Source organism: Schistocerca serialis, chromosome 2 (assembly GCF_023864345.2).
Source record: "Schistocerca serialis cubense isolate TAMUIC-IGC-003099 chromosome 2, iqSchSeri2.2, whole genome shotgun sequence".
Classification (NCBI taxonomy): Eukaryota; Metazoa; Arthropoda; class Insecta; order Orthoptera; family Acrididae; genus Schistocerca; species Schistocerca serialis.
The window spans coordinates 711,375,497-711,403,322 of record NC_064639.1 but is presented as its reverse complement, the minus strand read 5'-3'; the positions used below and the strand labels follow the sequence as shown (position 1 = coordinate 711,403,322).

At 45.0% G+C, this 27,826-nt stretch overlaps 1 protein-coding gene across 1 annotated transcript in view; it reads right to left on the bottom strand.

The window, feature by feature from the left end:
* LOC126457893 (SET domain-containing protein SmydA-8) overlaps positions 1-27,826 on the bottom strand; it is a 298,024-nt gene that overhangs the window by 3,246 nt on the left and 266,952 nt on the right. The window contains exon 8 of the mRNA XM_050094563.1: positions 24,554-24,672. Coding sequence (XP_049950520.1) covers positions 24,554-24,672 — 119 coding nt within the window. The remainder of the gene's footprint in view (positions 1-24,553; positions 24,673-27,826) is intronic.

The following is a 27,826-nucleotide window of genomic DNA, read 5'->3' as shown; positions in this document are numbered from 1 at the left end:
GCCCGTGTCTCTCGTGCATGCCAGACGTGCTGTATGGGATTCAAATCGGGAGAGCGAGCAGGACACGCCATGCGTGTAAATTCTTCAGTTTCCAACAAAACATCAACCACCTGTGCTCTACGAAGTCGACCGTTATCGTCCATTAATACGAAGTCTGCGACCACGCCACCTTGCAACAACCCCAGATTAGGTTCCAGGATCTCGTCACTATATAGCTGACAGCAGTTAAACCTTGCCGATTCAACCATGCAATTTCACGAAGAGGTCTTCGAGCGGACAACATAATCCCTCCTCACACCATTAGGGTGATCTCGGTCTCTTTCCACGATGTTTGGGTTCCGAAATAGTGTTCCACGTTCCCTCCAGATGCGAATGAGTCGAGAATCACTCTCCAGACCAAATCGGGACTCATCTGTGAATAGAAAATTGGCCAACTCTTCGACTGTCTAGATGGCATGTTGACGACTCCAATCTGGACGTTCCCTTCTGTAAAGACGCATCAGAGATACACATACAGCAGGTCTCTAACAATAAAGGCCACTCTGCGAAAATCTTCTGTACACCGTTTGTCTCGATACAGCACGTCCAGTGGATGCTGCGAGGTCAGATGCCAGGTGCCATGCACAACTAGGTGGTACTGTCGTGCCCTTACATCCAAATAGTGGACCTCTCTTCCTGCCATCGCAGATGGTCGGCCTTGCCCTGGTCTTTGGGGTACTGTTTGGGTCTCTATAAATTGTGCAACATCCAAGAAACAAAAGAACCATGCATATTAAGTCATCGAGCCTCATCAGTTTCCGACTGTCCTGCTTCCATTCTTCTTTTGGTCCTCCACCGCAGAGAGTCTGTTAGACGTTTTCTTCGTGCCATAATGTACCGTCGGTGACTGTATACGCAGCGATTGTGGATATGGGACTACCCGGAAAACACTACCCCGATTAGCAGGTGCCCTGACGTCATCGTTGACGTGGTTGCCCGTTGACATGCCATTTTCCGTGCATAAAACGATTGTACGATTATACGCTGAATTAGATACAAGACGGGGAAACAGCGGTTGTTTCTTTAATTTTGGACACCGGTATAATCTTCCTCGAGTGGAACATACTGCGTTCTGTCAGTCACAGATCCGTAATCAAACGCATGGACTGGACGTTAAGCCATTAGATGCATAAGAGTCATGCGTACTGATCGTTACTTTCATAAATATACTAACCACCGACCCACATAAAACGAAGTGTTATTAACAGGTTGATGGAGAGGGCTAGCAAAATTTGTGAACCATTTTATTTACAAGACGAGATTAACCACCTATGGTCGACCTTTAAGGAGAATGGCTATCATAATAAGGAGATACATCGTGCTTTTCGCGCTATGGATAGGAGCAGGTTCAACGAGAACAACAGCCGTCCAACCGGAAAGTTTTTCATTTGTTTATTAATTAGATTACAGACCGCATTAAAAAGTATTGGGCAAGTATGGGGATCAAATTGTTTTCAGACCCACAAAGAAGATAAAAGAATATTTTACAACGGAAAAAAATAAACAGCATCCACTGGCTACACCGGATGTATGTAAAATTCCCTGTAGTTTTGGACTAGTACATGTATGCACCATGAAAAGGAGTGTTAATGCCCGTTTAGTTGAACTTAAAAGTAACTGCCGTCTGGGACATTTGCCGTAGAAGATCATGTTTCCCCGAGAAGGTAATAGTGAGATAATATTCAGCAATACAAACTTCATGTCGAAAACATACCACAATCATCGGCAGAGAGGTTATTGAGATTTATAAACACCGTAAAAATGTCAACAGGAAAGAGAAAAGTGTCAAATTAGATAAAATATGAAGGTCGACTTTGCACCGACAGAATGACGATCGATTACTTTCGGTCGCGAATTTCGGCATTATCAGAGATAGTCTCGTAGCCGGCGTCGCGTGGTGCGCTACGGTACCCTCTACACTGCCTACGCATTCAGCACTCAATCGAGTTCTGATTGCAGTTCGCAGCTCTCCCACAGCCGGAGAGGAAACGTCAGGGGAAAGTTTTACGTATCGATCACCACCTGTCAGCCAGCAAGTTTCCAGTGAAATTAAATGAGGAACTGAACGCAGTGGACGTTGGGAGTCGAGTACTACGCAAAAAGCCATTAGTCACAGCCGCGCTTAAAGCTGCGCAACCTCAGTGCGCCAAACGAAAACAGAAATTGGACGGCAGCTCTCTGCTGCTTCGTATGAGATGCGCAAGGCACAGAGTGCACAGACGTCCCTGTGAGGCACGTAGCTCGCAGCGTGTGTAGGGCTTGTTCGGGCCGGAGGTGGTTCCTTGGTGCTTCTCAGGTATTTTCTGTACCATGACTTTGGACCAGTCAGTCAGGTAACTGTGAGTGAACGCGAACCAGGACATTCAATTCAGCATACTCAGTGATCAAGTGCTGTCCTTTCTCCCACATGTTCATGATCAGTTTGTTGTGGACACTATCTTTTTCAAAGATGACTACAGTCATATTCACAGGAGTTCACATTTACGTTCCTGGGATGACAAACACTCAGGCAGCCTGTCGAAAGTCAACTGGCCCGCTAAATTATCCGACCTTAATCCCATAGAAAATATCGGGAACTACACTGGATGACGAAAAGGCGAAACACGAAGAGAAAGAGAGGAGGAAACGGAATGAAACTTCACGGGTTGAGAGAATACCAGTATGCCATGTCATTTCACTGATCACAAAATAGTTCAAAATTTATGAAGAAATTGGCAGTATGAGCCCAACTATGAGTCTGAGACTGACCCACAAGTCGCTGTATACTTTCGACCAGCCAGGAAGCTGGCTCACAACAGTTGTTGTGACTGGTCGTTGACGTCCTGGGTACTAGCACTGGGACGAGGGGACAGATTTTTGGATATTGATGGGCACGGCAGCACCTCTGCACCACACAGGCAATTCATCAAGGAATGTGCCAAGTACAGACGAGCACTGTACTATTGAAAAATGGCAGCACGATACTGTCGCATGAGAGATTACACATAACGACGGAAGATGTGCGGGAAGTGCCGTAGCGCCGTCAGAGTTCCTTCAGTCACTACCAGGTGTATTTAGAAGCCATACCCGATGGCTGCCCATACCGTGACAACAGGAGTAACACCGTTGTGCCTCTCCAAAACATTGGGAGAATGGGAGCTCTCCCCTGGTCGCTGCTGTACTCGGAGACAATGAACACCTTGGCTAATGCAGACGCGCGAACCACCGTTGAGCACAACACGACGCCGTTCATCAGCAGTCCATGGTCCCCGATCACCGCACCCTTCCAAACTCAGCAGTTTGTGCTGTAGTGTACCCAGCAGCCTAGCACGGAACGGCAGATTTCCTAGTCTGGCGGCTGCCAGCCTCCGAACAACGGTGAGGGGTGATACAGAAGTTGCAGGCAGTCCTTCTTTTGTTCTCAAATGAGAGGCGCAGACATGAAGAGGTTGCGATTTGCCTGGTGTACAGCACGGCGACACTCCCCATCTGGTGATCACATGTTCTCGACCGCGACCTTGAGGAAGGGTATGCCTGCCCTCGGGCTGCCATGCAGACCAACATAGCGCTACTGTCACATCCGAATTCTCCTCAAATCTCGGTATTGCAAGGTTTGACTTTCCTGCCAAATGGTGACCTGCTATGATGCCCTTTCAACCCTGCCAGCTGCTGAGACGATATCACACACGAGTACGCAGCATTTCTCGTCCTTCTCAGTGATCACTGAACTCTGACGCTGTTCACGCTCTATATGTATGCTACCAGGTCTGGTAATAACTCTAAACACGAACAACACTAACGCACCCTGGTTGCAGTGATTACGTAGGCTTTCCCAGAGTAATAAGTCATGAAAGTCTCTTCCGGTTTGCTGCCGGATCCTAAAATCAGCTTGACTCGTTATTTCGGCGATCTAACTGGTCGCCATCTTCTGGAAAATGCTGCTTCTTCTGATGAGTCCCGCTGAGAACTGACGCCAGGTTGCAAATCAACGTCCTGTATAGGCCACCATTCAGTACACGGCGCATGCGCCGCCCATCACGGTTTCTGCCTTCCAAAACAGGGAGGTGGCGCCGCCCTTAGTGAAACACTGCTGGCAACGATATAACGCAATCAAGGCCGCACCGAAGAACGTTCAGTTTTGATGCGAGATAATACAGGATTCCACGTTTTGCTAAGAGGAAACCCATTGTCTCTGTTGATTAAATTATCAGTCAACCTAATTTCAATCGCCTCTTTATAGACACTCTTCCAAAAACCGGAAATGTTGGCAACTACAGCAGTTTCCTCAAATTTCATTTTGTGTCCCTCATTTAGGCACTGTTCTGCTACCGCCGATTTTTCCGGGTGTTGTAGCCTCGTATGACGGCAATGTTCCACACATCTGTCATGCACTGTGCGAATAGAACGGCCAACGTAAGCTTTCCCACATTGACACGGAATTTTGTACACCCTGGGTTTATTTGGGGCTTAGGAAACCTAAATGAGGGACACAAAATGAAATTTGAGGAAACTGTTGTGGTTGCCAACATTTCCGGTTTTTGGAAGAGTGTCTATAAAGAGACGATTGAGATTAGGTTGGCTGATAATTTAATCAACAGAGACAATGGGTTTCCTCTTAGCAAAACGTGGAATCCTGTATTATCTCGCATCAAAACTGAACGTTCTTCGGTGCGGCCTTGATTGCGATATATCGTTGCCAGCAGTGTTTCACTTACGTCGGCGCCACCTCCCTGTTTTGGCAGGCAGAAAACGTGATGGGCGGCGCATGCGTCGTGTGCTGAATGGTGGCCTATACAGGACGTCGATTTGCAACCTGGCGTCAGTTCTCAGCGGGACTCATCAGCAGAAGCAGCATTTTCCAGAAGATGGCGACCAGTTGGATCGCCGAAATATCGAGTCAAGTAGATTTTAGAATACAGCAGCAAACCCGAAGAGACTTTCACCCTGGTTGCAGTTCTGTCTGAGACACAGAATTGCAACACTAATGACTGACATAGCTATAATGCAGTGACGCAAGTACCAACTTAGATTGACATCTGATCATCTCTTCTGGGTGCTTTACTACTTCTTGTTAACTAGTGTAGTTCGAACGACGGGTGAGATAAAGCAATCAGCGCTCTTGCTGGATGTAATCTTTAATAAGTGCCTTTAGCTGGAGATGGCACACCAGAACGAACTTACTCCGTCTCTGAACTGTTAACATTATAAAAGAAGAGAAGGTGTTGCACAGAATGATTGTGTTGTCTCTTCTGGGGGACTATTAGGTGTACAACTTTGCTTCCACCGTTACCGACAGGTGGTGACAACGGTAAGTAGCGGTCGAAAGAAACAGATAACAGACCTCAGCAGTTTGCTTGGACCTCACTCAACATAACCTCATTCAAACATTAGTCGATTTGTACCTGCATCATAAAGTTGTTCTTGATTGAAAATGTCAGTTTACGAGCCTAATTCTCGTCATTTGCGGGAGGTGTTGCTGTTTTGTTTCAATATGAAGAAAACAGCGGCTGAGTTTCATAGAATGCTCTCAGATACGTGTGGTTTCAACGCTATTAGTGAAAGAACGTGTCGTGAGTGGTTTCAACGCTTCAATAACGCTGATTTTAACGTCGTAGACCGGCATAGTGGTGGAAGAGAGAATTTTTTTAGAAGATACAGAATTGGAGACATTGCTGAGTGAAGACTGGCGTCAAAGTCAAGAAGAATCGGCACGATTATTGGGAGTGACACAGCAAGCCATTTCAAAACGTGTCATGGCTATGGGCATGATTCAGAAAGGAGGAACTTGGGTCCCGTGTCAGCTGAAACCAAGAGACGTTGAACGGTGTTTGTGTGTTTGTGAACAGTTTCTTCAGAGGCAAAAACGGAAGGGATTGCTGCATCGCATTGTGAACGGGGACGAAAAATGGATTCGTTACGATAACCCTAAACGCAAAAAATCGTGGGGATATCCCGCCCATGCTTCCACGTCGACGGCCAAATCGAATATTCACGGCTCCAAGATCATGCTCTGCATTTGGTGGGACCAGCTCGGCGTCGTGTACTGTTAGGTGATAAAACCACGTGAAACAATCACAGGTGCTCGTTATCGAACGCAATTAATGCGTTTGTGCATAAAAAGACAAACGGCCATAACACAACGAGAGGCACGACAAAGTGATTTTGCAGCACGATAACGCTCGACCCGACGTACGTTCTGACGTACTTGGAAAGGTTAAAATGGGAAGTCCTACCACACCCGCCGTATTCTCCAGACATTTCTCCCTCTGACTATCACCTGTTTAGATCAATGGCTCATGGCCTGGCTACCAACACTTCCGATCTCACGAATAAGTCGCTAATTAGATCGATTCGTGGATCGCTTCAAAAGATGAACAGGTTTTTCGACCGGAGATTCATACACTGCCCAAAATATGGGAGAAAGTAGTGGTCAGCGATGAAAAATACTTTGAATGATACATGTGCAACTAATTTGTTTCATTAAAGCGTCAAATGTTGTGGAAAAAACGGCGGAAACAAAGTTGTACACCTTGTGACTTTTTGTGCGATGTGTTCATCGCCAACAGACGTCACAGTTTTTAAACATACACTGAAAGTTACTGGAAACGGTAGACTTATCCATAACATTTCTCATAATGCTATATCGATGCGCAGTTTGTGAGTATGCCCCCTTGCTTTCTGTTGTGGTGGGAAACTTCATCCGTGTAAGAAGTACGCTACCGAGGCCACAACGCTTTAGTTTCTCGAACCAAGTGGGAAGTGGAGGTGAGGGAGCAGCGACCGTGCCCGTGGCGCCGCGGTGGCTGGGGCGGCGCGTCACGGGGAAACACGGGCAGCCAGCCAGCCGCTCGGCGCGACACGCCCCGCCACAGCACAGCAGGGGCGGCCTCTCTTGACGCACCCCGTCGATCGATAAATAATTAATCCAGCGCGGCGGCCCAGCCTGCCGTCTGCCATCCCGAGCTGCACAAACGGCAATACTTTACTAAAGCTGCGCCGCCATCCACAGGTAGCCCGGGAAAGACTTGGTTGCAGTTGTCTAATTGAATATGCTTTTGCCATTTCACCGTTATTTAACACTGAGGTGACAGAAGTCCTGGGATATCTCCTAAAATCGAGTCGGACCTCATTTTGCAGGGCACAGTGCAGCAACTCGACATGACGTGGACTCAACAAGTATTTAGAAGCCTCCTACAAATACAGGGCTATTACAAATGATTGAAGCGATTTCATAAATTCACTGTAGCTCCATTCATTGACATATGGACACGACACACTACAGATACGTAGAAAAACTCATAAAATTTTGTTCGGCTGAAGCCGCACTTCAGGTTTCTGCCGCCAGAACGCTCGAGAGCGCAGTGAGACAAAATGGCGACAGGAGCCGAGAAAGCGTATGTCGTGCTTGAAATGCACTCACATCAGTCAGTCATAACAGTGCAACTACACTTCAGGACGAAGTTCAACAAAGATCCACCAACTGCTAACTCCATCCGGCGATGGTATGCGCAGTTTAAAGCTTCTGGATGCCTCTGCAAGGGGAAATCAACGGGTCGGCCTGCAGTGAGCGAAGAAACGGTTGAACGCGTGCGGGCAAGTTTCACGCGTAGCCCGCGGAAGTCGACGAATAAAGCAAGCAGGGAGCTAAACGTACCACAGCCGACGGTTTGGAAAATCTTACGGAAAAGGCTAAAGCAGAAGCCTTACCGTTTACAATTGCTACAAGCCCTGACACCCAATGACAAAGTCAAACGCTTTGAATTTTCGGCGCGGTTGCAACAGCTCATGGAAGAGGATGCGTTCAGTGCGAAACTTGTTTTCAGTGATGAAGCAACATTTTTTCTTAATGGTGAAGTGAACAGACACAGTGTGCGAATCTGGGCGGTAGAGAATCCTCACGTATTCGTGCAGCAAATTCGCAATTCACCAAAAGTTAACGTGTTTTGTGCGATCTCACGGTTTAAAGTTTACGGCCCCTTTTTCTTCTGCGAAAAAAACGTTACAGGACACGTGTATCTGGACATGCTGGAAAATTTGCTCATGCCACAACTGGAGACCGACAGCGCCGACTTCATCTTTCAACAGGATGGTGCTCCACCGCACTACCATCATGATGTTCAGCATTTCTTAAACAGGAGATTGGAAAACCGATGGATCGGTCGTGGTGGAGATCATGATCAGCAATTCATGTCATGGCCTCCACGCTCTCCCGACTTAACCCCATGCGATTTCTTTCTGTGGGGTTGTGCGAAAGATTCAGTGTTTAAACCTCCTCTACCAAGAAACGTGCCAGAACTGCGAGCTCGCATCAACGATGCTTTCGAACTCATTGATGAGGACATGCTGCGCCGAGTGTGGGAGGAACTTGATTGTCGGCTTGATGTCTGCCGAATCACTAAAGGGCCACATATCGAACATTTGTGAATGCCTAAAAAAACTTTTTGAGTTTTTGTATGTGTGTGCAAAGCATTGTGAAAATACCTCAAATAATAAAGTTACTGTAGAGCTGTGAAATCGCTTCAATCATTTGTAATAACACTGTATATTGAGTCATGCTGCCTCTATATCCGTCGATAATTACCAAAGCGTTGCCGGTGCAGGATTTTGTGCACGAAGTGACCTCTCGATTATGTCCCGTAATTGTTCGATGAAATCAAGTCGGGCGACCTGGGTGGCCAAATCATTCGCTCGAATTATGCCAAATGTTCTTCAAACTGTGGCCCCATGAAATCCATGAATGACTAGAGATGGTTTCCAGCTAGCAGAACGTAACCGTCTGCAGTCAACAACCGGTTCACTTGGACCACAGGACCCAAACATTCCATGTAAACACAGACAACAGCATTGCAGCCTGCGTCCATGGCTTCGTGCAGTCTGCACCACACTTGGACCCTGTCATCAGCTCTTACCGTCTGAATGAAATCGAGACTCATCCGATTAGACTACCGTTTTCAAGTAGCCTAAGATCCAACCGGTATAGTCAAGAGCACAAGAGCAGTACAGCAGGTGATGTTGTGCTGTTAGCAAATGCACTCGGGTCGGTCGTCTGCTGCCATAGCTCATTAAAGCCACATTTCGCCCCACTGCCCTAGCGGATATGTTCGTCGTACATGCCACATTGATTTCTGCGGTTATTTCACGCAGTGTTATTTGCCTGTTAGCACTGACAACTCTACGCAAACGATGCTGCTCTCCGTCGTTCAATCAACGCCGTCGGCCACTGCGTTGTCTGTGATGAGAGGTAATGGCGGAAATATGGTATCTTCGGCACACACTCCACACTGTGGATCTCGGAATATTGAATTTCCTAACGATTTCCGAAATGGAATTTTCTATGAGTCTAGCTCTAACTAGCATTCCGGGTTCAAAGTCTGTTAATTCCTGTTGTACGGCCATATTCACGTCGGGAATGTTTTCGCTGAATCATCTGAGTACAAATCATAGCTCCGACAATGAACTGCCCTTTTATACCTTGTTTACACGATACTTATCGCTATCCTGTGACCTTTCAGCTCAGTGTATTTCCCTGTGGCTAGCCGCCCACGGTGGCCGAACGGTTCTAGGCGCTTCAATCTGGACCACGCGACCGCTACGGTCGCAGGTTCGAATCCTGCCTCGGACATGGACGTGTGTGATGTCCTTAGGTTAGTTAGGTTTAAGTATTTCTAAGTTCTAGGCGACTGATGACCTCAGATGTTAAGTCCCATAGTGCTCAGAGCCATTTGAACCATTTTAACCCTGTGGCTACACTATCGCAATTTCGGCTTTGGAGTCATTGCCAAGTAAATCATTTTACAATGGCTACAAAGTCGAAACTGCGAAATTATATCTAAAGGAAAACCAAATAACAGCAAAATTCTACGTGATCAGGAGTCCTAATAATAAGAAACTGATAGAGTTTGTAACATGCTACTGGAAGAATTCCCAACACTCAGAAATACGTTTTTTTGCTCTCCGTAAATAGTTACGGGTTGAAACCGGTCATCATACTCACGTAGCGTCATGCCGACTTTTTGGATATTGATAAATATTATGCCAAAGTACAATTTGAGAATACAGCTTCAAAACTTTTCTTTAACCTTCTATTTCTATCCAGACATGTATGTGTCTTATTAGTAGATTTCTCTTATTTACAGCAAAAATATTATACCGCAGTCTCAAGTACACATAAATATGGGTCGAACGACAATATTTCATTGAAAACTTCAACACTATAAAGTGTTATTTCCACATCAGCATCTTTGTATTCATAACCGTCTCGTGTTAGGTGTACTTTCCTTCACTTGGTTGTGTGTTCCATATGTTCGCTATAAGCGCTCTGATGTATCAATTGAAGAAAAGACTACAGGAAAAATTATATACAGGGTGTATCATTTATATACAAGTCTTGTAGTACGGGCAGCCACAGTTGTTGAAATCGACGGTAAACTGGACTTGAATAAAACTGTGAACAGCTGTTGAGTGATGACTTATTCACGATCGGTTTCGCCGTGCTACAGCAGCATTTTCAGGTGGTCAGTAGTGTCACTCAGACTATAGCGCGTAGACGTTCACAGAACCCAATTCCGTAAAGAGGGGAAGTGGCCAACACATAATAACGGGCAGAGTATCGGGGCGAATAGAGCAGGGTATGAGGGTAAAGCAATGGAGGCGGTCAACTGACAACCAACTACGGGTGCCTCATCCCCTGTAGTATTCGCCCCGAAGATCTGCCGGTTATTAAGTGTTGGCCGCTTCCCCTCTTTAGCGGACTAGGTTCTGTTATACGAAAGTTGGAGCGTCTCCGTCTGCTAATCTATATGACACTACTGACCACCTGAAAACGCTGCTTTAACCCAGAGAAACCGGTCGTGAATAAATCATAACTTTTCAGCTGCTCGCAGTTTTATTCAAGTTTAGTTTACCATGTACCATTATTCTTGACCACCCTAAATAATTTTATCTCCAAAAGTAAAATAAAAAATACACTAAATAAAAGTTGTTCAGCGCCTAGCGAGGCATGCAGGTATAATAATCAGGATGATGGCCTTTCTTGTGATTTTGTTCCTTACGAATATATGAACAGCAGTACTTTTTTTAGGATTCCGTACCCCGTACCTCACTCGGTAAAAACGTATCCCTTATAGGATCACTTTGTTGTCCCTTCTGTCCGTCAGTCTGTATGTCTGTCAAATTTCTATGTTGAAACAGTTAAAAGAGACAGTAATTTATGTCACATATTTTGATATCTTGCCAGCACCGATACATATAACAGGCCAAAATCGTCGAAATTCTCGATTTCTAGGATGGATGAACTGTATATAATTGAGTTTTTACGGAACCCTCGGTGCCGTAGCCCTAGTGGCGCTTATCCGGATTTTTATTCACCAGTTCACTGCCTCTTCTCAAAACACGTTTATAACGTGTGACAGCGTACTATTTACGTAGACATCTATTTATTAACAACGTAACGCTTAGCTGACTTTGACTTTCGTCTGCCATCACACAGTGTAGATATTCGGGTAGGATATGTTGACAGATCACTTTAATATACCTTTTAAAACATTGTCAAAAAAAAATAAATGACTCTGAGCACTATGGAACTCAACTGCTGTGGTCATCAGTCCCCTAGAACTTAAAACTACTTAAATCTAACTAACCTAAGGACATCACACACATCCATGCCGGAGGCAGGATTCGAACCTCCGACCGTAGCAGCAGCGCGGTTCCAGACTGAAGCGCCCAGAACCGCTCGGCCACACTGGCCGGCGAAGGAAGTAGGATACAAAATTACTGAGGAGTGACGACACACTTTTGAATTTCAGTAAGGATGGGATACTGCGATGTACAGGGTGAACTATATAGGGAAAAAACGTAAATTAGTTACAAACTACGGCATGCACACACTTTATTCAACATTTAAACGTCACTACAGATAGTCGGGTTTAGGTTACGACGTGTTCCATATGCCTGCCGTCATTGGCGATGACGTGGCGCAAACGAATCGCAAAATTCTGCATGAACCGCTGAAGTGTCGGAACATCGATGCTGTCGATGACCTTCTAAATGGCTGTTTCCAGCTCAGCAATGGTTTTGGGGTTCTTTCTGTACACCTTGTCTTTAATATAGCCCCACAAAAAGGAGTCGCATGTGTTCAGATCCGGAGAATATGGGGGCGAGTCGAGGCCCATGCCAGTGGCCTCTGGGTATCTCAGAGCCAGGATGCGGTCGCCAGAGTTCTCCTCCAGGGTATCAAACACTCTTCTGCTTCGATGGGGTCGAGCTCCGTTTGCATGAACCACATCTTGTCGAATTCAGGGTCACTTTGGATAATGGGTATGAAATCATCTTCCAAAACCTTCACGTACCCTTCGGTTGTCAGCGTGTCATCAAGGAATGTAGCACAAATTACTCCATGATTGGACACTGAGCATCACACCATCACCCGTTGAGGCTGAAGGAACTGTTGATGGCGAAATGCGGATTCTCAGTCCCCCAAATACACCGATTTTGCTTAGTGACGAACCCATCCATATGAAAGCGGGCTTGGCCGCTAAACGGCGTGCGCATACTAATCCCCGTCACGCCCCGCTGCCCGTGCAGTTTGAACGTCCTAACGCAAACCGTTCAAAAGTTATGACGATTTTATTTCATATATTTCAGTAATTCTCACCCTGTGCCACAGGTAGTCACAGATGTTGGACACTCAAACGTACGTACAGAGAAGGTAACTTCGAAGAAAAGTTATGTAACAGAAGAAACACTTCAACTGATCGCCGAAAGAGGGAAGTATAAAAATGCTCAGGCAAAGACAGGAATACAGCGTTATATAATACTTAGGACTGTATCAATGCGGGACAGCCAAGCCCAAAAGCCAACACAGAAAATGAAGAATCGAAAAAGGAATAACCGTTGGAAGTTAAAACATGGGGTAACATTAAGGGTCCAATAGAAATTCCACTGTTAAACGAAGAGGAAATAGTGTATAGGTGCAAGGCCTCCCCCATATCAACCAAACAAACAAACAAACATCAAAAGACGCTACTGAGCTGAGTTATATATATATATATATATATATATATATATATATATATATATATATATATATATAACAAAAAAACAGTGTCTTAAATGCTAAAGATGAGGCCCAACTTTAACCCATCACCAGAATTACTCCATTTAATCAAGGAGATGAATTTCATTGACGCATGGGAACACAGCAATGGAAATATGCCTTGTCTTGCTGTACATTTATCACGAACAGATCCCCAAGTCGGCGAGAGAGAAATTATGTCTCTAAAACTTGAGGAAACGAACTTTACAAACTGAAATTTGGCCCACTAGTTTCACAAAAAAAAGAACATATAACAGTACATTAGACATGGAAAAACAAAGAAACCTATCGCGCAAAAGTAACGTGGAAACTGAATGTCGAGTATTTACAAGACGACGAATGCCGCGAACGATTTAGCCGAACACGGGAAGAATACGAAAGAAAATTCACGTATAATTCTGCAATAACCTGGTGACTCAAATGTGCTAAACCAAAAATACGAAAAATGTTGATGAATTATTCGCGCGAAAAATTTTCTGGTACGTCTGAAATAATTTTCAGTTGAATTCAGCTATATACAGGTAAACATTCCGGAGAAGAATATGACGAAGACGAGCGGTAAATATCTTAAACTGAAGGAAAACAAAAATAAATATGCGATCGAATCAAACTTTTGAGTGACTGGAAAAGCATCTGGAGAAATATGAGTCGTCAGGATTGACCACCAAACTTTAAGGCAACTTGGTATAAAGCAGTTAACAGGAAAGTGTTGACCAACTCAGAACTTTATGACGCCCACCTAGAAAACTCACCATCTTGTCCGTCTTGTTATTAATTGACTGCGAAGAAGACAGATCATCTGTAAAAATGTAGGTTAAATTTGGCAGGTTGTCAGGCAGAAGCTAACGAACATAAAAAGAACAGCTCCCAAACGTATTACATCAGCAAATTTTCTAAGTCCAAATTATGTTCCCTACCCGGTCACAAAACGCAATGCTGTGCACTAGATCAAAGGACATACAATATACTATATACTCAGAGAAGAAAATAAAAGCAAAACGGATTTCTGGCTATATCTCACTACACAGCAGCACAACCTACTAAAACTAAAAAATATGAGGAAAAGTTCTCAAATTGCTTAAAACTTATAATTACGCAACAAGAAAAAGTAACTCACTAAAATTGACTATGAAAAAAAGAAAATTCAGTAAAAGTTGATTTGGAAAGTTTCAACAGATATCCACAAGTGTCATAATTCATCCACGATGGATACACATTAAAATTCGATGACATTTTACACGCACAGACCACGATGAAATAAACAGAAAGGTGTATTGCCACAGTTATCGGTACGTAAGACTTAAGTGTGACATGATTCACTGTGCATAACAATTCATAAAGTGTTCCTTTTTCGTTCGTATAATACTTCATGTACTTATGTACGGCTATTTTGTTCTGGAAACAAAAGAAACTAGCAGTCATACCACCTGAGAATGCCCAAGGAGTGCTTGGCCGAAAGCTCATGTAATTCTACTTACTTGACGCCGCTGGAAAGCCGAGAACACTTTATTCACTTTAATTAACTGTTCGTACATCTGAAGAAAGGGTACAACATTTCGTCATTACCTGAATACACGAGCTTAGCTCTGTCAGTTACTGAAGGCAGAGGAGCCTTTAATTCTTAAAATTGTGTTAAGGAGAGAATACACTACAAGTGGCAGAGTCTATCACAACAATTAACGGAACGGACCATCTTACGCAGAAACGCTAATCTTTGCATATCAAAGGATTTATTTAGCACTCCGTGACAAATATTATCACTTCATCTGAAGATTTCAGCGAACGTTTCAGCGGTATCGTGGAACTGGGTAGCCAGCGCCACCCGGGCGCTGGCTGATTGGACTGAACGACAAACTAAGGTTCGTCAAATGGCAAAACACGATCGACTCGAAGCCTGAATGCAAGAAGACATACAAAGAAGACGGGTGCCAGAGAAGGGTCTGAATTTTGTACGTGTACCAGGGACCATTCCCATCCGACATGTGATTAGAGGAATTGAAAAGGCTGTTTCGAAACTTTCTAAGGATTTTGCCGAAGAGATTAGGCGTGACACAGTCAGGTAGCAGTAGCCGACCGAGACAGACGCAGCAACAGATAAGTAAACCGCTTTTGTGACATTTACGTGTTCCTAACCAGGAGAGAATTTTATTATATCATCTGTGTGCTTTAATAGTTTAGTTTCTTGAGTTTCTGCGTGTAAATTTAAAATCTAATACCCACAGTTCTCGCGTTTTCGTTTTCGTCAGAAAGTAAACAGATTTTGTGACATATTAAAATTTCCTTATCAGGGGCAAATTATTTAGTTTCACCTGGGTACTTCGATAGTTAGGTTTTTGGATATCAGCGCATTACTAGACACAGTTCGTGCGTTTTCGTCAGGGTTTACAGTGGAGTTGCGCAGCACGTACCGATAGTCCGTTTATCTGCATAGTTTAGTTTTCTACGGTCTTTAGTATGGACAGAAACTGCGATTGTTGTGTGCGGATGCGAGCCGAGTTGGTGACACTTCGCTCTCAGCTTTAGGCTGTGATGGCTTCTGTTACACAGCCTGGGGCTGCAGTGGATGGGCACCACTGTTGTGGGCCGGCCGTGGGGATCCAACGGACGACCAGCGCGTCAGAGTCCTCCGATCGGTCCTCACCGGTGGCGAACCCAGTTACTGCTCGCACTGAGGCTGACCCCTCACCTGTGGTCGAGTGGGAGGTCGCCCCGGGGCGAAGCAGTAGGTGAAAGACTTCACAGGCCTCCCCGGTTTGTCTGACAAACAGGTTCCAGGTGCTGTCTGTGGCTGACACTGTCGCTGAGCCAGATGTTGTCGCCTGTCCTGTCTCAGATGAGACCACTCAGCCTGCAAGATCCGGACAATCGCAGAGGTTGGGATTATTGGTAGTTGGGAGGCGCGTTATGAGGCCCCTTAGGGACTTGGTTGACAATAAGGGTAAGAAAACCAATGTGCAGTCAGTGTGCATACCGGGTGAAATCATTCCAGATGTGGAAAGGGTCCTTCCGGATGCCATGAAGAGCACAGGGTGCAGCCAACTGCAGGTGGTTGCTCACGTCGGTACCAATGATGTGTGTCACTTTGGATCTGAAGAGATTCTCTCTGGTTTCGACCAGCTAACAGAAGTGGTAAAGGCTGCCAGTCTTGCTTGCAAGATGAAAGCAGAGATGACCATTTGCAGAATAGTCGACAGGACCGATTACGGACCTCTGGTACAGAACCGAGTGGAGGGTCTGAATCAGAGGCTCAGACGGTTCTCCGACCGTGTAGGCTGCAGATTCCTCCACTTGCGTCAAAGGGTGGTTGGGTGTCGGGTTCCGCTGAATAGATCAGGTGTCCACTATACGCAGGAAGCGGCTACACGGGTAGCAAGGGCTGTGTGGCATGGACTGGGCGGTTTTTTACGTTAGAGGGTCTCGGGAAAAAACAAGAAGTGCTTCAGTCACAAAGGGAGCAGGCTGAACACAGGAAGAACGTAGATACAGAAACCATTGGTATAACAGTTGTAAACTGTCGTAGCTGTGTTGGGAAAGTACCAGAGCTCCAAGCGCTAATAGAAGGCACTGTTGCTCAAATCGTTATAGGCACTGAAATCTGGCTAAAGCCGGATATAAGCTCATCCAAAATTTTTGCGAAGAACCTAACGGTGTTCCAAAAGAATAGACTAAACACGATTGGCGGTGACGTGTTTGTTGCTGTCAGAAGTTGTTTAACTTGTCGCGAAATTGAAGTAGATACTTCCTGTCAGTTAGTATGAGCAGAGCTCATTGTTGGCAACCGGAATAAAATAATAATTGGATCCTTTTACCGACCTCCCAATTCAGACGATACAGTTGCTGAAAGGTTCAAAGAAAACTTGAGTTTGATTTCAAACACGTACACGACTCGTACGATAATAGTTGGTGGGACTTTAATTTACCCTCGACATGTTGGTGAAAATACGTGTTTAATTCCGGAGGTACCCATAAAATATCATCCGAAATTGTGTAAACGCGATCTTTGAAAATTATGTCGAGCAGTTAGTTCATGAGCCCAAGCGAATTCTAAACGGTTGTGAAAACACACTTGACCTCTTAGCAACAAATAATCCTGAGTTAATAACGAGCATCAAAACCGACTCAGGGATTAGTGAACACAGGTTTGTGACAGCGAGACTAAAAATTGTAATCCCCAAATCCACGAAAAATAAGCGAAAAATATACCTATTCAAAAGAGCCTTCCTAAGAGACAATCTCCACTCATTCCAAATTAATAATATAAGTGTAGACCAGATGTGGCTTAAATTCAAAGAAATAGTATCGGCAGCAATTGAGAGATTTACACCAAATAAATTAACAAACGAAGGAGCTGATCCTCCTTGGAACACAAAACGGGTTAGAAAACAGTTGCAGAAACAACGAAACAAACATGCTAAATTTAAACAGACGCAAAATCCGCAAGATTGGCGATCTTTTACAGAAGCTCGAAATTTATCGCGGACTTCAATGCGAGATGCCTGTAACAGTTTCCACAACGAAATGTTGTCTCGAAACCTGGCACAAAATCCAAAGAGATTCTGGTCGTATGTGAAGTGTGTTAGCAGCAAGAAACAATCAATGCCTCCTTTGCGCGATAGCAATGGAGATACTATCGAAGACAGTGCTGCCAAAACAGGGTTACTAAACACAGTCTTCCGAAATGCCTTCGCAAAAGAAGACGAAGTAACTACTCCAGAATTCGAATCAAGAACGGTTGACAACATGAGTAACGTAGAAGTAAATATCCTCGGAGTAGTGAGGCAACTTAAATCACTTAATAAAAGCAAGTCTTCTGGTCCAGACTGTATACCGATTAAGTTCCTTTCCGAGTATGCTGATGAATTAGATCCATTCTTAACAATCACATACAACTGTTCGCTCGACGAGAGATCCGTACCCGAAGACTGGAAAGTTGCACAGGTTACACTAATATTCAAGAAAGGTAGTAGGAGTAATCCAGTAAATTACAGGCCCATATCGTTATCGTCGATATGCAGCAGGATTTTAGAACGTATATTGTGTTCGAACATTATGAATTACCTTGAAGGAAATCCAAAGAGACTCTGGTCCTATGTGAAGTATGTTAGCGGCAAGAAACAATCAATGCCTTCTTCGCGCGATAGCAATGGAGATACTATAGAAGACAGTGCTGCCAAAGCAGAGTTGCTAAACACAATCAACATGGGTTTAGAAAACATCGTTCCTGTGAAACACAACTAGCTCTTTATTCACATGAACTGTTGAGTGCCATTGACAACGGATTTCAGATCGATTCCGTATTCCTGGATTTCCGGAAGGCTTTTGACACTGTACCACGCAAGTGGCTCGTAGTAAAATTGCGTGCTTATGGAATATCGTCTCAGTTATGTGACTGGATTTGCGATTTCCTGTCAGAGAGGAAGCAATTCGTAGTAATTGACGGAAAGTCATCGAGTAAAACAGAAGTGATTTCTGGCCTTCCCCATGGTAGTGTTATAGGCTCTTTGCTGTTCCGTATCTATATAAACGATTTGGGAGACAGCCGTCTTCGGGTGTTTGCAGATGATGCTGTCGTTTATCGACTAATAAAGTCATCAGAAGATCAAAACAAACTGCAAAACGATTTAGAAAAAATATCTGAATAATGCGAAAAGTGGCAGTTGACCCTGAATAACGAAAAGTGTGAGGTCATCCAAATGAGTGCTAAAAGGAACTCGTTAAACTTTGGTTACACGATAAATCAGTCTAATCTAAAAGCCGTAAATTCAACTAAATACCTAGGTATTACAATTACGAACAACTTAAATTGGAAGGAACACATAGAAAATGTTGTGGGGAAGGCTAACCAAAGACTACGTTTTATTGGCAGGACACATAGAAAATGTAGCAGACCTACTCAGGAGACTGCCTACACTACGCTTATCCGTCCTCTTTTAGAATACTGCTGCGCGGTTTGGGATCCTTACCAGACAGGGCTGACGGAGTACATCGAAAAAGTTCAAAGAAAGGCAACACGTTTTGTATTATCGCGAAATATGGGAGAGAGTGACACAGAAATGAAACAAGATTTGGGATGGACATCAGTAAAAGAAAGGCATCTTTCGTTGCGACGGAATATTCTCATGAAATTCCAAACATCAACATTCTCCTCCGAATGTGAAAATATTTTGATGACACCGACCTACATAGGGAAGAACTATCACCACGAGAAATTAAGGGAAATCAGAGCTCGTACGGAAAGATATAGGTGTCCATTCTCTCCGTGCCCTATACGAGATTGGAATAATAGAGAATTGTGAGGGTGGTTAGATGAACCCTCTGCCAGGCACTTAAATGTGATTTGCAGAGTATCCATGTAGATGTACATGCAGACACATGCCGCATGTTGACTCCAGCTCCACCTAAGAAGTCCAACTTTAACATCACCTCAGGTGAAAGAACTGCTCTGCGAGAATTGAGAGGAGACCAAGACATTGTCATCTAACTTGCTGACAAAGGAAATGCTACTGTGCTTCCCTCACACGCAGAATATAACAGAAAGATACACAAACTGCTCGACGATTCTGTTTACAGTAAAATAAAATTTGATCCGCCGGATAGGGTCCAGAGAAATACTTCGGAACATCAGGCTGATCTCGATTCCAGCGCAAGTCACCAATGGTTTGCGTTAACAGGCTGCAGCTCCTCCTAGTCTACATGCAATACCCAAGATCCATAAGAATGTCATGTCCGTTCGTCTCGTTGCCAGTTTGGTTCAAATGAGCACTATGGGACTTAACTTCTGAGGTCATCAGTCCCCTAAAACTTAGAACTACTTAAACCTAAGTAACCTAAGGACATCACACACATCAATGCCCGAGGCAGGATTCGAACCTGTGACCGTAGCGGTCGCGCGGTTCCAGACTGTAGCACCTAGAACCGCTCGGCCAGTAAGGCCGGCGGTGCCTCTCCGTCCCATTGTAAGTAACATAGGATCATCTACTTATTTTGTTGCTTAATATGTGACATCGCTATTGGGACCTCTAGTAGGCAAGTGTGACCATCACATTCGAAACTCTGAGGATTTCATAGGTCGTCTGAAAACTCTTAGATTTCAATCGTCGGATCTCTGTGTAAGTTTTGATGTTGTGTCCTTATTTACAAAAGTACTCTTCTAGGACTCTTAAGAGTTCATTGGGAACAAGTTTGAGGAGGACATAGTGGCATTATTTAAACTCGTACTTACTGTAACATACTTCTTATTTTATGACCAATATTTGGAACAAGTGCCACCATGGGCAGCCTTCTGTCTCTGGTGGTGGCCCATTATTTTATGGAGGACTTTGAAGAAAGAGCACTATAGTCAGCCACTCTCGTTTTCTGCGGTACGTAGTTGATACATTTGTGGTATGGCCACATGAACTTGATTCTCTACCTACGTTTCTTCAACATTTAAATTCGCTGCATCCGAATATAAACTGCGCAATGGAAGTGGAAAAAGATGGTACTTTACCTTTTCTTGATGTTTTGGCACGAAGGGAAGCAGATGGAACCTTGGGACACAGTGTCTACCGCCAGCCAACGCTTACAGATCTATAACTGCAGGCCACGAGCTGCCGTCACCCGGCACAGTGCGATAGTGCATTACGAACGTTAGCTTTCAAGCACGTTTGATGTCTGATCCTGAAAGCGTGTCCAGTGAGATGCGACTCTTGAAGACAGTGTTCTGACAAAACGTTTATTGTGATAGACAAATATGTAATGCATTCAGGCCCAAGCGAGAGATCAATGCATGGAGTAGAATGAAGATACGAAGATGCCCGCCACTTTGGCCTTCTTGCCGTAGTTTGGTACCATGTCGTCAAGAATCGAAAGAATTGTTGGAAGATATGACATTAAGTGTGATGTGATGTTTGAAATTTTCCCGGCGTACTGATTGTTCCATAAAAACACGAGAGAACTGCCGTAAGTCAGTAACATCTTGCCACGATATTTCGGCACAAAGTCTTTTGGCCATCTTCAGGTGAGTAGAGCTGGGGAAGTACTGGCGAATACGCGCTGAGCTCTGCTATTTAGAGTCAAAGGGGGCTGCATTGCGCATGCGCTGCGCATGTACTGTTTAGCGCGCGCGTTCACAACTCCGTGCGCTGCGCCTGGCGCCCTCCGCGGTCAAAACTTGGCATTTCGATATCAGGTCGATCTTCATCTTTATACCGATAACTACGTTGACTACGAAGTTTCTCTGCAACGGGATTCCAAGCGGAATTTAACTGGTAACCGCTATCTCGATTGTTAAAAGTCGCGCTGTCTGACAGTTTTATTTCTATGTATTCATTTATAATTGAACTCCAGAAATCTGATGTTTGAGCCACAATTTTTGACCGACGATCTGTTCTTAATTTGACTGAGAAAGATTTTGATGATGCGACTATGTCTCTGTTAGAAAAAGGTCTGAATTTTGCCCCCACACCTGTTTCACCGCCATTTGTAGACTTCGTCAGTGCCATTGAAGAAGCTGCACGCCGTCTTGATACAGATAAAGCGGAGGAAGTCCGACGTGAGTCTTGTCGTGTGCTGACTAGAGGTGCACCTATGAAGAGTAATATCTCACCTATGGAAAGGAGAGCTCTCCGTAATCTAAGAGCAGATGTGGATACAGTTGTCTTAAAATCGTACAAAGAAAATTCTACGGTTCTTATGACAAAGGATGATTACGTCAATAAAATCAATGTTGTATTATGTGATTCCACCTATCACAAAATTGATAAGGACCTCACGAGCCGAGTTATGCGAAAAACAGCAGAACTCTTGTCAAATACTTCTCTATCGAAGGAGGTCATAAAGAGACTGAAACCAAATAGTGCGGTTCCTCCCAGGCTATATGGACTGCCTAAGATCCATAAGGAAAATGTACCATTACGTCCGATCGTGAGCAACATTGGGGCAGCCAATTATGACCTAGCAAAGTTTCTGGCATTACTGCTTAAACCAGTTATAGGCAAATGCGCTCATCACATAAAAAACTCTAGTGATTTTATCAGCCGTATTCAGTCTTTACAGCTACAAAGTAACGACTTGCTGGTCAGCCTGGACGTGGTTTCTCTCTTTACCAAGATGCCTCTTGTAGATTCATTACACCTGATCGGTAATATGTTTGATGCAGATATTACAACGCTGTTTGAGCATACTCTCTCTTCTACATATTTTACATTCAGCAACGTATTTTATGAACAATCTGACGGTGTCGCCGTGGGGAGTCCTTTGTCTCCCCTGGTGGCAAATCTTTTTATGGAAGATTTTGAAGAGAGAGCTCTCAACTCTGTCACTTTTAAACCGACAGTGTTTTGGCGTTACGTGGATGACACCTTTATAGTATGGCCTCACGGCGTGGACCGTCTCCAGGAATTTTTACATCATATGAATCCCATACATGAAAATATTAAGTTCACTGTGGAAACTGAAAAAAGATGGTTGTTTGCCATTTTTAGATATTCTGGTACGGCGCAAGAATGATGGCACACTTGGTCATTCAGTGTATAGGAAACCGACCCATACAGATTTGTATCTGCAAGCTACCAGTTGCCACCATCCGGCACAAACAATGGGTGTCCTTAAAACTTTAATCCACCGTGCCCATACTATTTCTGACGTCGACAATCTTCAAGCGGAACTGAAACAGCTGCAAAAAGTATTCCTGATGAATGGCTTTTCAACTCAGCAAGTGAACAGAACTATGCAGTCCTACAAACGATGCAACAAGGAAGAAGAAGAGGTCTTCAGGTCAACGGTTTATCTACCTTTTATTGGGAACATCTCGTCACAGATAGGTAGAATATTCAGGAAGCATCAAGTTAGAGTCATCTTTCGCCCTCCTCCTAAAATACCACCTCTGGTGGGATCCGTTAAGGATGGCCTGGACCTACGTAAATCAGGTGTCTACAAGATTCCGTGTGATTGCGGCAAGTCATATACAGGGCAGACAACAAGAACAGTGCAGGAACGTATTGTGGAACACCAGCGGCATACTCGCCTTCTCCAACCCACCAAGTCCGCAATCGCTGAACATTGCATTTGTACTGGCCACTCTATGAATTACAATGATACAAAAATTGTGGCTCAAACATCAGATTTCTGGAGTTCAAATATAAATGAATACATAGAAATAAAATTGTCAGACAGCGAGACTCTTAACAATCGAGATAGCGGTTACCAGTTAAATTCCGCTTGGAATCCCGTTGTAGAGAAACTTCGTAGTCAACGTAGTTATCGGTATAAAGATGAAGATCGTCCTGATATCGAAATGCCAAGTTTTGACCGCGGAGGGCGCCAGGCGCAGCGCACGGAGTTGTGAACGCGCGCGCTAAACAGTACATGCGAAGCGCATGCGCAATGCAGCCCCCTTTGGCTCTAAATAGCAGAGTTCAGCGCGTATTCGCCAGTACGTCCACAGCTGTACTCACCTGAAGATGGCCAAAAGGCTTTGTGCCGAAATATCGTGGCAAGATGTTACTGACTTATGGCAGTTCTCCCGTGTTTTATGGAACAATTAAGTGTGATTTTCGACCATCCGCAGAACTGAGGAGCTTGCTGGGTTCGGTTAAGGATAATCTTGGACTGAGGAAACGTGATGTGTATAGGATTCCTTGTCAGTGTGGGGCGGTTTATATAGGCCAGACATGTCGCTTAGTACAGGAGTGCTGCTATGAAAATCAGCATCATACAAGCCTACGCCACCCGGAGAAGTCGCCAATTGCAGAACACTGTCTGAATACAGGACATCGCATGATATGTGACAATCGAAAGTTTTATCCCCGGCATCATCTTTCTGGGATTGCTTATTAAGGAACCAATACATATCCGTACAACTGACCATCTCAGCAACAGGTATGCGGGATTTTAATTGAGCACAGCCTGGAACCCTGCATTGGCTGCTTTTAAATCGCAGTGAGAAAATCAAGATTTTTCGATAACAGACTTGTAACATTGGTCTAGCTAGGTTGTTTTTAGTGAGTAGCGTCTGGCCGCACTGTTGGTAAACACAGCGTACAGCGCAAGCGCAGGAGGGCCGCTCTGCGATTTCCGGAAGACGGCGTTTGAGTATGGCGCCATCTAGCTGCAAATCGTTGCGCACGTGCGATTTTCGTGCCTGCGCATTCTTCGCGCTCGTGTTCTATACACAGGGGCGTCGACGTGTAGATACCGTCAGTCGTACCTAGCCACCAGCAAGGCTCAACCAGCTGGAGACGTCGGACAGTTGCTCCGAGGAAATATTGTAGAATTTGCACAATGTCATCCGGCTGCATATCCGTGGGGACTATTTATAACATATCCGCAGGGATAGGTTTAAGAGTCACACTCCGTGACAGTTTGAACGTCGGTCTGTGTCGCCTCCGCGGTCTTGACAATCAAGTAGCCAGGAGTGCACATTGCGACAGGGGGACGGGACCCGCGTGCAGCGGCGCTCACCTTGAGACTCTGGCGGAAGGCGGCGGCGTCCAGGCCGCCGGCGGCCGCGCTGCGCCTCGCCGCCTCGGCGATCGCCGCCTGCAGCTCGCACAGCAGCACGCCGCGCACCCGGTTCTCCGCTGTCGACACCACACCACACAGTACAGTACAGCAGCCAGGCTGTCACACTACGTATGAGAACCTCATTTCCAAAAGGTATCACATCCATAAACTTTAATTCAACAGAAGAGACAAAAAGCGCTGTACAAACACACAGTAGCAGCAGAACATGTTTTGTAGCTTTGTTGTTATATTCAGACATGGGTTGTGACAGTGTTTTTTTTTCCTTTACTGTTACTTAACACCTTACATAAGGTGGGCTGGCAGCAGCATCGTACGCTGCTCTTCAGCCACAGGTTTAATAAAAGAAAAACAATGAAGACACATAATATACAGAACATAGTGGTGGACAAAAAATAGTAGACACAGTAACGTAAAAAACACAAAGCCGGTCACACGCGAAGACAACCAAAGAAACTGTTAGCACTGAACACGGACACTGATGATGGAGACGACACGTGAACGATGGAGCGTGGGCGGCGAAAAACACTGAGGCACAAACACGACGGCACACACACTAAACCGATGGCGGTGATCTCCGGCGCGCGAACGTCCACTTAACGTGTGCGAATCCGGGGACATGCCAAGAGGGGAACAAGGTGGTGGGGGAGGGAGAGGGGAGAGCAGAGATGCCAATGGGAGGGGAGAGGGGGGGAGGAATGAAGGTATGGGGGGTAGGGGAAGTCCGGGGGAGGAAGGAGGAGGAAGGGAGGAGGGAAGGAAGGGAGAGAGGGTGCCCTGAGGAAAAAAAAACCACAGGAAGTGGTAGGGGAGGATCAAAATTGATAGGAGGGGTAGATGGAGGGGAGGAGGGCATCATCAGGGAGGGGGAGCTGGCGGAAGCCACCTTGGGAGAGGGTAAGGAGAGTGGAGAGATGGAGAGCAGGTGGGACGTGGAAATACAGGCGCGGCAGCGGGCAGGGGTGGGAGAGAATGTGAGAGACAAGCGGGTGAGGATGATCGAATTTATGGGAGGTGTAGAGGATCAGTATCCGTTAGAGGAAAAGGAGGAGGTGGGGGAACGGAATAAGGTCGTACAAGATCCGTGTGGGGGAGGGGAGACAGATGCGATGGGCGAGGCGAAGAGCACGGCGTTCGAGGATTTGAAGGGATTTGTAAAAGGTAGGAGGGGTGGAGATCCAGGCAGGGTGGTCGTAGCAGAGGATAGGGCAGATGAGGGATTTATAGGTGTGGAGGATGGTGAAGGGGTCCAGACCCCATGTACGGCCAGAAAGGAGCTTCAGGAGACAGAGGCGGGAGCGTGCCTTGGCTTGGATTGTCCGGAAATGGGGGTCCAGGAGAGGCGACGGTCAAGGTTGACGCCAAGGTACTTAAGGGTGGGGGTGAGGGCGATAGGACGGCCATAAATAGTGACATAGAAGTCGAGGAGGAGGAAGGAAGGGGTGGTTTTGCCTACAATGATCGCCTGGGTTTTGGAAGTATTGACCTTGAACAAACACTGGTTGCACCAAGTGGTGAACCGATCAAGATGGGATTGGAGAAGGTGTTGGGAGCGTTGCAGGGTGGGGGCGAGGGCAAGGAAGGCGGGTGACACTGCATCAAGTATCTCTGTTAAATGTTTATTTGTTTGGTTGTTATTCAAAAAATCAAAAAGGGATTTGGTACCTTTTGGCCGAAAATTGTGCTAACTGCTACTCTGGAGTGACATTATATTACTACAAGCAGTAAAATAGAGGGTGTGTCAAAAAGAATCATCAGATTCAAAAAATAAGAACTATTACGTTATTTGAGGTACCGCATGTGCGTGAACAACGCTCTGTTGGAAAGAGCAAACTCTCGAATTGCACGTGGTTCCCGCTAGGTAGCAGCAGTGTGCGCCCACCAGTTCTAGTGGAAATGGTGTGGGAACTACGTATTGAGCAGTGTGTGTCAGTAATAACTGTTCAGTGTGAATTTTGTATTTTGTATGGTGTGGATCCTCCTACAGCACAGAGCATGAACAATTCCCAGAAACAGATTGTTTGTGTAAAGACAAACCGCAGGGCTGTCCTCGAGTGTCTGACACAGACGTCGAACGCATCCGCCACAGTTTCACAAGAAGTCTGCAGAAATCCGTTCGCCGTGCAGCTCGACAGCTCAACATGTCCCCGATGTACGTCTGGCGTGTGCTGCGTCGACATTTACATATGAAACCTTACAAAATTCAGCTACTGCAAGCTCTTGGTGACAAACAACAATGTGTCGAATTCTGTAATTTCGTTTCTGGTAAGATGGAGGATGACAGTCTCCTTCCACGCTTAGTGTTTAGTGACGAGGCAATATTCCATTTAAATGGAAAGGTGAACCGCTATAATGTGAGAATGCGGGGTACGTAACAACCACATGAAGTTGTACATCAAGAGAGAGACTCTCCAAAATATAATTCGTTTTGTGCAGTTCCACAGCCAAAGGTCTATGGTCCAGTTTTCTTTCCAGAGACCACTGTCACAGGAAGCACATATCTCGATATGCTTGAGAACTTTCTTTTCCTACAGTTGGACACTGATTCGAACGACTTCATTTACCAACGGTATGGGGCACTGCCACACTGGCGTCTCAATGTGCGGGAGTTTTTAAATCAAAGGATTACTGAAAGATGGATCGGTCGCACTGAACCAAATGATTCAGCCTTACATTACTGGCTCCAAGGTTACCGGACCTAACTGTGATTATTTCTTGTGGGAGTTTATAAAGGGCTCTGTTTATGTGACTCCGCTACCAACAACAATGAATGAACTGAGACATCACACAACAACAGCTGTGGAAGCTGTAACTCAACACATGCTCGCTGCAGTTTGGGAACGATTTGAATACCGCATTGACGTACGCCGTGCATCTCAAGGGGGCCATATTGAACACCTGTGAAAAGACATGAAAAAAAAAGTTTTTGAGTTTTCCGTTCATGAAAAAACAAAATTCATTGTACATATTTATTAGTTTCAGAAATATAGACGTGCCATATCGGATGATTCTTTTTGATCCACCCTTTATAGTTGACTGTTTCATTTACAATGTTTTGTGCTGCAGTTTACATTCTTCGTGCGTTACCTTGAACTGTTATTAACTAAAAGGTTTAGAAATATTGCAAAGAATTTTAGGGAGTATATATATATATATATATATATATATATATATATATATATATATATATATATATATATATATACACTCCTG